At 50.9% G+C, this 13,959-nt stretch overlaps 1 protein-coding gene across 1 annotated transcript; it reads left to right on the top strand.

The window, feature by feature from the left end:
• The first annotated feature begins 5,886 nt into the window (after window positions 1–5,886).
• TRIM45 (tripartite motif containing 45) lies at window positions 5,887–10,289 on the top strand. Its single transcript, XM_089506913.1, has 6 exons — window positions 5,887–6,275; window positions 7,650–8,398; window positions 8,564–8,690; window positions 8,782–8,896; window positions 9,591–9,717; window positions 10,144–10,289. Exons 1-6 carry the CDS (start codon window positions 5,887–5,889, stop codon window positions 10,287–10,289), a joined length of 1,653 nt encoding a protein of 550 aa, XP_089363039.1.
• The last annotated feature ends 3,670 nt before the right edge of the window (window positions 10,290–13,959 follow it).

Raw genomic sequence — 13,959 nt, 5'->3', positions numbered from 1 at the left:
GGGCCCCGGCTCGCCCACTTATCTATATACGTTATACAGGGGGCCGCCGACTAAACTATATCCGTTCTCACCGTGTGTCACCGCCACGAAGGACAGCGGGAAGAGAATCCACCGAAACATGACTCCGGAGCCGGCTTCTGGCCGGGACTTCCGGGACGAGTGACTTCCGGAACGAGTGACAGAGGCTCCTCCCCCACCCCGCTTTGCCGCCTGCGCCGTTTGACCCTTTCGTGGCGGAGTCCGCTGCACGTTGTACATTAACCGTAAATAACAATTTTTGGCAAAAAAATTAAATGAGGAAATGTGAAGGAGCCGCCTCCGCCGGGAGTCAGAGTTATGTTCGCGGAGTTTCCCCTACAGAGGGCTTTCTGCCCCACCCTGCCCTGATTCAGTCCCTCCGATGGCGCCGTTACTGAGGGGTAATTCCTGACCCGGCCGCTGAAACCCCCTTTTACCCCGGAATAATCTCCGATGATTATCGGCCCCCCGCGGATCGGCTGGGGTTACGGCTGCTCTGTCCGGTGGGGGAGGGGCGAGCCTCGTCATATAAAGTTAGGGAACTTGGGGCAGAACGATAAGCAGGGCGGTTAGGAGGGGTGCGTGCGGCAGATAAGGGCGGACGTTATATATATATATATATATATATATATATATTATTTACATTATATATATTACTATATATTATATACATTATATTATATCTATTACATACATGATATACATTATATTGCACACACAGATCAGCAGCCCGGGTCCAGATTAACCCTTTCTGGCCTCGTCTCGGATCATTCTATTAATAGCCAGGAGGCGGGACTCTGCCGGGTGGGAGGAGTCCTGGCTGATCATAGGCTGTGTGGCTGAGAGTGATAGGTGAGGTTGGGAATGGTGTATGTGGCAAGGACGTGTAAGTGCGGGTCACGCGCGTGTTTCAGTGGATGTCTATGTGGCTGAGATTGGTCGGTACGAGTGTGCGTCGGAGCGGCGAGTGTGCATCAGCGTGTCCGAGTGTGCATCAGCGTGTCCGAGTGTGCGTCCGAGTGTGCATCAGCGTGTCCGAGTGTGCATCAGCGTGTCCGAGTGTGCATCAGCGTGTCCGAGTGTGCATCAGCGTATACGAGTGTGCATCAGTGTGTCCGAGTGTGCGTTGGCGCGCCGAGTGTGCGGCGGTGCGGTCTTTGTGACCGGACTCAGAGTGCGGATGTGATGAGGGAAGCCGGGGCGGTTACCGGGGTGACCACGTCGGTCATGTTTTCCAGGACACGTATCATTTATACAGATTGTTGACCGGCCCCGATAAAGCACCGCCCTGCAGGATGGAGGATGTATAACTAGTCGGTTCCATCGATGAGTCTCTACATCCCACACCCTGTGGGGCCGCTCGGCAATCTGTATACGTTATATACATATATATGAAGCCAAACCAGGCAGCGGGAGAACCGGCACAACCAAGCCGGGGCCAAGCGGAACGCGAGCATGAAGCTGCCGGGAGGAGAGCGCCCGCTTACCCCACCATGCCCGGCGCCCGCTTACCCTGCAACGCCTGCTTACCCCACCACGCCCGGCGCCCGCTTGCCCCACCACGCCCGGCGCCCGCTTGCCCCACCACGCCCGGCGCCCGCTTACCCCACCACGCCCGGCACCCGCTTACCCCACCACACCCGGCGCCCGCTTACCCTGCAACACACGCTTACCCTGCAACGCCCGGCGGGTGTTTACCCCACAACGCCCAAAACACATTGGATTGAGGTTATATATAAAGTTCTGTGTGTTTGTAAATAAAGTTCTTGTTTTACTGTTGTGACGGAAGCCTCCATCACTGGGGCCACTGGAGAAGCCTGACTGCCGGCCTCCTCCCTATTGACTATGGGCCCTGGGTTAGTAAAGACTTCTGTGTCACCCCCAGCAGTATCATCTCATCACTGGCTGAGGGGATTATCTCCGGCAGACAGCCAGGATCTGCCACCAGGGAGAGGCCGCCATTCTTTCAGTTTAATGTTATATAAATCAGCCCCCCCCCCCATTGTATTGTTAATCTCGTTACTGCCCCTGTTGTCTCTGGGAGGCAGATTAAGGGGGCGGTTTGTGTCCCAATATCTTGTTTTATGTTAATGTGTGTTTTGCTGGATATATATATATATATATAATGTGTGTGTGATATATATATATATAATGTGTGTTTTGCTGGATATATATATATATATATAATGTGTGTGTGTGATATATATATATATAATGTGTGTGTGTGATATATATATATATATAATGTGTGTTTTGCTGGATATATCCAGCTCTGTGTGTGAGAAATAAATGAGTCTTCGTTTGGTTTTACCCGACACTGAGTCTCGGCGAGTGACTGGGGAGCCGGGGAAAGAGTGTGGAGTCCCAGGCTAAGGGAGCACAAGACAGCGGAGGTAGCCGGTCGGACGAGCCAGCTCCGTGACAGCTGCGAATGGTGATCTGGATGATCCGGGGATAGCAGGAGCTCCGTATGAGGGACTGACTGGTGATTCCTCAGCCCTCAAACAGGGGGACCCAGCCTTGGGTACGGTGACCCTGTAACACTTACCCCGCCACACCCGCTTACCCCGCCACGCCCGGCGGCAGTTAGGAAGGGTTAACTCCGAGCAAATCTTTTATTTTCCGTGTCAGATTAATAATTAGTTCCCATAAATATTCTGATGTTTCCTTTTTTGCCCCATAATATAATATTGTCAGGCAGCCGTTTGTATGATTCTCGCTCTATCTGATCCCCAATCTACTAAACACTGCGACTCCTTATCATACTGCCTGTGGGAGACAATAGAACGGCTCGGTCTTAATCAACCAAAGGGACCATCTGACTTATGACAGGTTATATAACTGTATACAGCGCTGGGGGTTATATAACTGTATACAGCGCTGGGGGTTATATTACTGTATACAGTGCTGGGGGTTATATTACTGTATACAGCGCTGGGGGGTTATATGACTGTATACAGCGCTGGGGGGGTTATATTACTGTATACAGTGCTGGGGGTTATATTACTGTATACAGCGCTGGGGTTATATTGCTGTATACAGCGCTGGGGGGTTATATTACTGTATACAGCGCTGGGGTTATATTACTGTATACAGCGCTGGGGGTTATATTACTGTATACAGCGCTGGGGGGTTATATGACTGTATACAGCGCTGGGGGGGTTATATTACTGTATACAGTGCTGGGGGTTATATTACTGTATACAGCGCTGGGGGTAATATTACTGTATACAGTGCTTGGGTTATATTACTGTATACAGCGCTGGGGGTTATATTACTGTATACAGCGCTGGGGGGTTATATGACTGTATACAGTGCTGGGGGTTATATTACTGTATACAGTGCTGGGGGGTTATATTACTGTATACAGTGCTGGGGGGTTATATTACTGTATACAGCGCTGGGGGGGTTATATTACTGTATACAGCGCTGGGGTTATACTGTATACAGCGCTGGGGGGTTATATTACTGTATACAGCGCTGGGGTTATATTGCTGTATACAGCGCTGGGGGGTTATATTACTGTATACAGCGCTGGGGTTATATTACTGTATACAGCGCTGGGGGTTATATTACTGTATACAGCGCTGGGGGGTTATATTACTGTATACAGCGCTGGGGTTATATTACTGTATACAGCGCTGGGGGGGTTATATTACTGTATACAGCGCTGGGGGTTATATTACTGTATACAGTGCTGGGGGGTTATATTACTGTATACAGTGCTGGGGGGTTATATTACTGTATACAGCGCTGGGGGTTATATTACTGTATACAGCGCTGGGGGGTTATATTACTATATACAGCGCTGGGGGTTATATAACTGTATACAGCGCTGAGGGTTATATTACTGTATACAGCGCTGGGGGGTTATATTACTGTATACAGCGCTGGGGGGTTATATTACTGTATACAGCGCTGGGGGGTTATATTACTGTACACAGTGCTGGGGGGTTATATTACTGTATACAGCGCTGGGGGGTTATATTACTGTATACAGCGCTGGGGGTTATATTACTGTATACAGCGCTGGGGGTTATATTACTGTATACAGCGCTGAGGGTTATATTACTGTATACAGCGCTGGGGGTTATATTACTGTATACATCGCTGGGGGTTATATTACTGTATACAGTGCTGGGGGGTTATATTACTGTATACAGTGCTGGGGGTTATATTACTGTATACAGCGCTGGGGGGTTATATTACTGTATACAGCGCTGGGGGTTATATTACTGTATACAGCGCTGGGGGTTATATGACTGTATACAGCACTGAGGTTTGTGATCGAGGAGAGGGTAAGAAGTGGCAGGCGATGTCTGGGGCAGATTCACTAAAGGTTGACGCTTTTCTCCCGATCCCAGGCATTAGGGTGTTATAACCATTTAACTGTTTAGGTGCTGCTGATCTACGTGCTGTTCTGTGTAAGCACAGAGAGTGCTATTTAGGTGACAGGGCCCATGAAACCAATGAATGAGGGAGCAGCCAGCGCCATTATGGGCTTGTGCCGCAGCGGCCCTTTTCAGGGTGTGTCGGCCCCTTTCAGGGTGTGTCGGCCCCTTTCAGGGTGTGACGGCCCCGGCGCGTTTCACCGTAAGGTATAAAGAGATCCTCACCCAAAATATTTAGGCAGCGTTCAGATGGGCCGGACCACCTTTTGTGTAATAGCCCCCTCCTTGTAGATTGTAAGCTTCTATGAGCAGGGCCTCCGTTACTGCAAGTGGTTATGTGATGCGCCTGTTTAGCCGTTGTACAGCACGGCGGTATGTGACGGCGCTATACGCATGAATGATTAATATAGAGCCAGAATTTTTAGGGTTTTATATGTAAAAATATTTTTAAAAAGTGCATCAGGAGCAGGGGGGCGGGGGGGGGAATTCTATATGGTCCAGATCTGGATGCAGGAATGGAGGCGAAGCCACAGGAGTGATTTTAATGTAGAACCCTCATCAGGGGAGGGGAGAGAGGCATCGGGGAGAAGAGAGGGGCATTGGGGAGGAGAGAGGCATCGGGGGAGAAGAGAGGGGCATTGGAGAGGAGAGAGGGGAGAGAGGCATCGGGGGAGAAGAGAGAGGCATTGGAGAGGAGAGAGGGGTATCAGGGGTCTGGGGACCGGAGAGGACTGTCTCATGTTTTGGGGAAGTTGTTTCTTTTTTGGCCAAATCTTTACATTCTTCTCCTCCCCCTTTTTACTTTACATGCCCCTCCCCCGTTACTATATATACATTATCGGGGCTTTTAGGGCTGTAGAACCCTGCGATACCTTCATACCCAGCAAACAGTCTGACCTTAGAAAAGTATCGGGGAGAAAAAAAGGGAGATATGATTGAGCGCAGGTAGACAGGGGTTAAATCCCATATCAGTCCAGTGTAGATGGGGCAGTTGGAGGGGGTAGTCTGGCTGGAATGTGCTCACATTTCAGAGGAGGTGTGATTCGGGGTGGGGGAGGGAGATCCTCGGCCCCAAAGGAAGCCGGTGCAGGACACACCGAGCTTCCCAGATCCTGGATTTTGCCCCATATGCCCCAAGCCTTAGGTTTCTGTGCCGGAGTGTGACCCGGACCTTTCACTCCGTCTGATCTCCTGTTTTTAATGGTTAGGTGAGTGAGGCTGTCCGTCCCGGATGAGAGGTGAGAAACCTGGCCCACGAGGGCCGGATCCCAGACAGCGTTTTCTGCGTTGAGAACATTTAACCAATGAACAGGGACCCCCAAGCAGGGTACTGAGCGTGATTGGGAAACCTGGTGCGGCCGCCTGGACTTCGGAGCAGGATTCACTCCCTTCCGGTGCCAGTGGACCTGACCCTTTACTTTTACACTTCTGGTTCTGACCCAGACAGACACTGCCGGTTCGCCCCCCCCCCGGTGAAATGTCCAGCACAAAAAGCCGTTCTGGGGTCCGGTCCCAGTGCCCAGGGTGCCTGGAGATGTTTTCGGACCCCCGGGTCCTGCCCTGCCTGCACACGCTGTGTATGAACTGCCTCGACAAACTGGAGCCCTTCGGTGCCGCGGGGAAAGGGCCGCAGGGCCAAACCCAGAAAAGTCTTCTGTGCCCGGTGTGTGATTCAGAGGTTCTGCTGCCCCTCGCGGGGGTTAAAGGGCTGGTACCGGACCTGGCGGCGCAAGAAGAGGTGCTGCTGGAGCGGCTGCAAAGCGGTGGCCACGAGATGACCTGCGACCTCTGCGGGGAGAGCCGGGCGGAAAAGAGATGCCAAGACTGCAAGGCGAATATGTGCGAATTCTGCTGCCAGGCCCACAGGTGAGCGGCCCCAAAGGGCCGGACGATGCCCCGCCACAAAACACGCACATTAAGCACAAATATACCCCCATAGTCATTGGGCACATCGCAAATACACCCCATACTCACTGTGTGCTGCAAATATACCCCCAACAAGAGGCGTGAATGTACCCCTCTACACCGGGGAGGTGGTGATTATAGCCCCGTCGTCACTCTACTGACACCGGACCTTAGTGAATGTACCCCAGTACTCACACCGCGTATAAAGTGAACATACTCCTTATACCCCCCCTCTTCTCACCAGACATGGGGTAAATATAACCCAGTACCCACACTGGGCACATGGCGAGTATACCCCTCCGTGTGTATATAGTCTTGTCTTGAGAAAGGACCAGAGGTGGTCCGAAACGTTGACCGTGCTGACTGAAATAAACTAGTGTTTAATGCACTTTACTACAAAGACCCGTGAGTGCCCATTTTTCTTTGGTTACGTAATATATATATATATATATATATATAATAGAGAGAGACAGATATATACACACACTATATGGCCAGAAGTATTGGGACGCCTGCCAATTAAGCGAACAAGGACTTTGATGGCATCATATTCTAAATACTAATAACATGAGTTATGGCAGGTAAAGGTGATGTAATTAAGGGTGTAGTAGAAGCGTTATTATTATTATTATTAAACGCTCATCTACAGACACCAGACAGGCCCGAAAGCTTGTTTTTCCCTCAGAAATCTCATGGTGCTGCCACAAGGGATTCTGGGTAGGCGCATGCAAAAAAGGTCAACGATGATCATATTCCAGATACAGAGACATTAATATGAAGTCACCCCCCCCCCCCTTTGCAGATATAACGGCTTCCGGGAAGTCTTTTCATAAGATTTTGGGGCGTTTCTGTGGGATTTTTGCCCGTTCATCCAGTCGAGCGTCTGTGATGTCAGACGCTGATGTTGGACGAGACGCCCGGCTCGTAGTCTCCGCTCCGGTTCTTCCCGATGGGCTTCGCTGGGGATGAGGTCAGGAAAAGCTCTTCTCACCAAACTCACCCAACCGTCTCTTTACGGAGCTTTATATTAATCTCTATGTATTTAGCATATGATGTCATCAAAGTTCCTGTTTGTGCCATGGGCAGGCGTCCCAATACTTTTACCCATATAGTGTGTGTATATATATATATATATATATATATATGCCTGAACGATAAGTTTATGTGATTTATATACATAGTTTATACCGAATCAACCGCTCTGTTTAAAAATTGCTATTTTGTTGCAAATTCGTGACTTTGCATTTATCTGCGTTGCACTTCTTGTGTTTTTATGACAGCGAGAGGTTTATTGCCGACTGATTATAAATGACTCCCTGTCTCGTCTCTGCACAGGAGGCAGAAAAGGACAGCAAATCACCTCCTTGTACCCGTGCGCGATTTGCCCCCCGGCCTCTGCCTCTCGCCGGTGCCGTGTTGTAGCGTCCACCCCCTGGAGGAGCTGCGCTTGTTCTGCGAGCCGTGTGCCGTCCCCTCCTGCAGGGACTGCGCTCTCGCCCAGCACCACGGACATGTCCTCCGACCGGTGGTGGAGGTTGCAGGGAGACACCGGGAGCAGCTTCACAAGGTCCTTAACGAGGCCGAGCCTCAGCTCAGGGATCTGGAGGACGCCATTAATGGGGTTTGCGGGACGAAGGAGGCCCTGACTGTGAGAGCCGAGGCCCTGCGGCGAGAAGTTGAAGACTTTGCGGAGAAATATATACGTGCCGTGCGCGAGCACAGGGCCCGGCTCCTGGGGGACATCGACGAGGAGATGCGGCGGAGGCAGCAGACTCTCAGCCTACAAGGAGCACGAATACAACAGCGGCTCTCAGACCTTCGCACGGCCGCGCAGTTCACGCGAGGCGTTCTGGGCCGAGGGCCCGACCTGCACTTGGTGAGAGCCCATGGCCTGGTGCTGAGCCGCCTGAAGGAGCTGAGTCTAGAGAGCCAAAGGATGACAGACGTGGAAGAGACCACCGGCCTCCAGTTCAGCCCCCAGGAAGAGGCAGGACAGTGCCAAGGATACCCAATGTATGGGGTGGTGAAGGGACGTGGGGTAAATCCAGAGAGGTGCGCCATACGGGGTAAGAATGCCAGACGGGGTAAGAATGCCAGACGGGGTAATGGGGTCTTTTTACTCCACAGCGCTGTACAACGGGATGTTCTAGGCCAGAAATAAGATTCCTCTCGAGGGTTTGCTGGTTAGGGGGACCCGGCTGGGGCAGATACCCGGGCATCCAGATAAAGGGTTAATTATTCCCGTTTAGGTCTCCAGGCCGCGTGGGAAGGAGAGCTCTGTGGATTCACGCTGATCTGTAACGATGGATCCGGGGACTGCATGGGACATGGCGGCCAGCAGCCCGCAGTGCGCATCCTACACGGGGGCTCAGACAGGTAACGCAGCAACCCGGCCCCCCGCGGGACCCCCGAGCGGGAGGCTGCTGTGAGACAGGGCCGTGCGTGACTCTCTCTGTATCGCACACAGGCCAATCCGAGCGTCGGTCCAAGATAACCACGACGGCACGTACCACGTCTCATACACCCCCGCGGAGCCCGGGGAGCTTTCCGTCAGCGTCCTCATCAAGGGTCGTCACATGCAGGTGAGCTGGGGCACCAAAGGGTTAAAGACTAATTCCTCCTGTGACGTTACTGTAATAAATATATTCTTTGGGTTATTCTAATAGGAAAACTTAACGAGTTCTTATCATTAAATGTCTTAGCCACCCCCAAGCATATCTGGGAACTTTCAGGATCCCCCTCGGAGGACGCGGGTAGGATGTTTACCTACCGATGTCGGGGGGTGGGAAGCGGGGCAGGATGTTTACGTACTGATGACGCGGGCAGAGAGGGTGGGGAGCGGGGCGCGGGTAGGATGTTTACATACCGATGACGCGGGCAGAGAGGGTGGGGAGCGGGGCGCGGGGCGCGCTGTAACACCGCTGCAGCTTCCCGGAGTTTCCCCCTTAGTCACTCGCAGGGAAGCGGCCACGTCTCCGATGGACTCCGATGACCAATGAGATGACTTTACAAACCCTGCCGTAAAGCAATGTCCACAGTGTGGGTTGTGAGCGAGGAGGGGCTTTAGCCATCACATGACCATCTACAATGGCGACCATCACGCCGGCAGATAACGCAGTTGCTATGACAACAAGGGAAGACACATTCGTGTTACTCGCACCGAAGCATGCCACCGAGTCCGCATACCCGTAATGCCCAGAATTAAGTTACCCCAGGGGCTTTTCACCAGTTGGACCCCCAATAGTTTATAATTTTCCCACCCTTTCCTCCTCCCAGGGCTCTCCATTCAGCGTGACGGTGAAGGGCAAATCGCGCAAGCACCCTGGGATCTACCATTGCTGCTCATTTTGCTCCAGTGGGGGGCAAAAGGATGCCCGCTGCGGGTGTGGAGGCACCATGCCAGGTACGTGCAAAGAGCCCCGGCGCACAGAAAGGGACCCGACATCCTCAGAGCAATAACCATAGAATATTAACAATAACATGCGCAACTCTGGGTACAGATGGTCAGGAGGGCGGTGGCCCAGGAGCTTACAATCTATATCACTACCCCTTACTACAAAAGATTAGAGCCGGGGGGGGGGGTCACTCCACCTCCACACATGATCTCACTAATAGAGAGGGAAGTAGGGAAGGGGTTAAAAGTATTTCCTCCCCTCTGTCTCGGGGTCTGGATTGAGCCGCTCTCACAGGGTCGTCTCTTATACACCGGCTGCCAGGGGGCAATTACCCTGCCCTAGCCATGACCAAAGCTTTGCGGGGTACTTATTCTCCCCCAGGGGCATTTACATCTTTTTACACATTTTACAAATGTACTTTCCCCCCCTTTTAGGTGGGTACCAGGGCTGTGGTCACGGGCACAAGGGCCACCCCGGACACCCTCACTGGTCATGTTGTGGTTGCGCCACAGAGAAGTCTGAGTGTTGGGGTGTTAAGGACACGGCCCCCCGGAACCTGCTTAGGACAGTCGCTCTATGATATAATGGGGGCGCGGGGGCACCCGCTGAATCCTGCGGCGAAAAATTAGCAATAAAGGGCTGAAAATTCACATTAACCCTGTAATGGCAGTAAGAAGATTCAGGTCTCTGACGGAGAGCGCGGTCACATGACATCTGCGCATGTTTGGGTTCATTTACCCAAAGAAGTGCCGCGCACTGCGTTTATTGCGCTTTTATACTCTATTTCATGTCACAATAAACAGCTTCAGAGAAAGAGAGATTCTAAACCCTTCATTCACACTGGACCTGGTTCTGGGGTTCTTGTGTAGCAGTCTTTACAGGGAGCGGGGGATGGGGGGTGGTTAATGTTAAGATGCTATGACAGAGTCTGAAAGAATGGGTCGGTTTAAGAGAGATTTTAAAATGCAGACGTCTCATGTAGCTCCGCCCCCTGCTGCCTCTGCTGGGAGCAGGAAGCGTTCGCAGGTACACTTCCTGTTCACTGAGGCCACTGGTCTGAAAGTGCTGAGCGATGGCTTTTCAGAGACGAACGATGAAGGCCCTCTTTGCATCTTAAGAGATTCCAGGACGTTAATATAAGGCATCCGTCTCCAAGCGCCACGGGACCTCTCACATGCTGGGGCAGATCCGGGAGGAGGCAATGGGGCAACTGCCCACACGAGGCAGCAGCATGATGATATTTTAATGAGTGTGTGGATTACTGCAACTCCCTACTAATTGCCCTCCCTGCCTTCACCGCTCCAATCCGTCCAACACTGCAGCTGGGGTAATCTTTCTCTGCCCCGCTCCTCATCTCCCACTCCTCTGCGCCAGTCGCTCCGCCGGCTCCCTGTACCCTCCAGAATCAAACCCCTAAACTACTCCGCAGTGTGCTAGTGTGAGTGACTGGGTGTGTTACAGTGTGTTAGTGTGAGTGACTGGGTGTGTTGGTGTCCGAGTATGTTACAGTGTGTTAGTGTGAGTGACTTGGTGTGTTACAGTGTGTTAGTGTGAGTGACTGGGTGTGTTAGTGTCCGAGTATGTTACAGTGTGTTAGTGTGAGTGACTGGGTGTGTTAGTGTCTGAGTATGTTACAGTGTGTTAGTGTGAGTGTCTGGGTGTGTTAGTGTCTGAGTATGTTACAGTGTGTTAGTGTGAGTGTCTGGGTGTGTTAGTGTCTGAGTATGTTACAGTGTGTTAGTGTGAGTGACTGGGTGTGTTACAGTGTGTTAGTGTGAGTGACTGGGTGTGTTAGTGTCCGAGTATGTTACAGTGTGTTAGTGTGAGTGACTGGGTGTGTTAGTGTCTGAGTATGTTACAGTGTGTTAGTGTGAGTGTCTGGGTGTGTTAGTGTCCGAGTATGTTACAGTGTGTTAGTGTGAGTGACTGGGTGTGTTAGTGTCTGAGTATGTTACAGTGTGTTAGTGTGAGTGTCTGGGTGTGTTAGTGTCTGTGTATGTTACAGTGTGTTGGTGTGAGTGACTGGGTGTGTGTGTCTGGGTATTATTACAGTGTGTTAGTGTGAGTGACTGGGTGTGTTAGTGTCTGAGTATGTTACAGTGTGTTAGTGTGAGTGACTGGGTGTGTGAGTGTCTGGGTATTATTACAGTGTGTTAGTGTGAGTGTCTGGTTGTGTGGGTGTCTGAGTATGTTACAGTGTGTTAGTGTCTGGGTATTATTACAGCATGTTAGTGTGAGTGACTGGGTGTGTGTGTCTGGGTATTATTACAGTGTGTTAGTGTGAGCGTCTGGGTGTGTGAGTGTCTGGGTATTATTGCAGTGTTAGTGTGAGTGACTGGGTGTTAGTGTCTGAGTATGTTACAGTGTGTTAGTGTGAGTGACTGGGTGTGTTAGTGTCTGAGTATGTTACAGTGTGTTAGTGTGAGTGTCTGGGTGTGTTAGTGTCTGTGTATGTTACAGTGTGTTAGTGTGAGTGACTGGGTGTGTGTCTGGGTATTATTACAGTGTGTTAGTGTGAGTGACTGGGTGTGTTAGTGTCTGAGTATGTTACAGTGTGTTAGTGTGAGTGTCTGGGTTTGTTAGTGTCTGAGTATGTTACAGTGTGTTAGTGTGAGTGACTGGGTGTGTTAGTGTCTGTGTATGTTACAGTGTGTTAGTGTGAGTGACTGGGTGTGTGAGTGTCTGGGTATTATTACAGTGTGTTAGTGTGAGTGTCTGGTTGTGTGGGTGTCTGAGTATGTTACAGTGTGTTAGTGTCTGGGTATTATTACAGCGTGTTAGTGTGAGTGACTGGGTGTGTGTGTCTGGGTATTATTACAGTGTGTGAGTGTCTGGGTGTGTTAGTGTCTGGGTATTATTACAGTGTGTGAGTGTGAGTGACTGCTATGTCTATGATTAGAGGGTAAAGATGCCCGTAGGGCGAGGAGAGGGCCCCAGATTCAGTAACCTGAATATTAGATTAGAATTGGCTCAGGAGATCATCCTGGAGCTTTAGGGGTCACAGGGGGGCATCTGCGGGGCGGCTGCCGGAGCTGGGCTTTTTAGCAGGGGGGGGCGTTAGTTCCACCGGAAAACGAGTCTGTTTTGAGAACGTACCGGTAACGGAGTTCAGACGGACGCAGCGCATCCTTCTCTATAATCGCACGATGGCGGTAAGGCGGGGGGTGGGAACGCGTCGGGGACCCTCGCTGGGTGCGCCTCAAATAAGATAAATGTGTAACGGAATCAAATAACGGGGTAACAGAAAACTGAACGAGGGGAGGGAACCTTCTGACCCAGCGGGGGGTAGAGCTGAGTGACCTTCTGCACCCACTCACTCGCTGTACACAGACTCACACATGCACACTCTAACACACTCACTCCGAAAGACACTCTGAAACGTGCTTAGTTCATCACACCCTACCCTCCGCCAACTCTCACACGGAACAGGACAGCGCATGAAAACCAGGACTGTCCTGGGAAAAGCGGGGCACCTTGGAGGTGCGTCTAACCATTTTTGCTTCGCAGGCCAAGTTGCCCCTGATCCTGGGCCATAAAAGTGTTTGAATTAGTAAACAGACGTAGGATTTACCTGCGAAGGGCGATGCGGTTTGGGGGTGGAGCCCCGATACTGATACCCTCTCTGCGTCCAGCCCCCGGGGGCAGTTTTATTTCTTCCGCGCTGTCAGAATGCAGGCGGTTGGATGTCCCTCGCACCCCATCGTCTGACCTCCCCAGAGATATAAAAATACTTGGACGATCACCATTCTTGATGCCGACATCCGTGTTTGTAATAGCAGAGTGACCAAGACATGCGAGAAGTGCTATGACATCATAACAATGTTACACGTGTGTTACCCTCACGCTCGTTGTCTGTTATATTTCAAAGAGATTCAAATATTTATGAGAATTTTAATAGAATAGGGAAAAAAAACAGGGGAGGAAAAAACCTTTAAGGCAATAAAACAGCCCTAAAGGAAAAAAAAAAAATCTTTGGAGGACAAAACGTTGTCACTGGATTCCAAGCAAACAATTCCTTCCTGGCCCCTTGAATAGGCGATCGGCTACTTTTCCCTGGATCGGGGAGGAATCACAGATCCACACAAACATTAGTCAGGAGCTGAAAATGTGATGTGCTGACGGAGTGCGATGGATGGCTGTAATTAATACTCTCGGTACATAATAATATATATAATAAATACAATACCCAGCATCAAATACATAGAGCGGAATACAATCAGTATATATATTATATATATCTATCTCTAATA

Source organism: Sceloporus occidentalis, unplaced genomic scaffold (assembly GCF_023333645.1).
Source record: "Sceloporus occidentalis isolate IW3139 unplaced genomic scaffold, rSceOcc1.0.p SCAF_434, whole genome shotgun sequence".
In the NCBI taxonomy this organism is placed as follows: Eukaryota; Metazoa; Chordata; class Lepidosauria; order Squamata; family Phrynosomatidae; genus Sceloporus; species Sceloporus occidentalis.
This window is presented reverse-complemented; position numbering and strand designations above follow the sequence as displayed.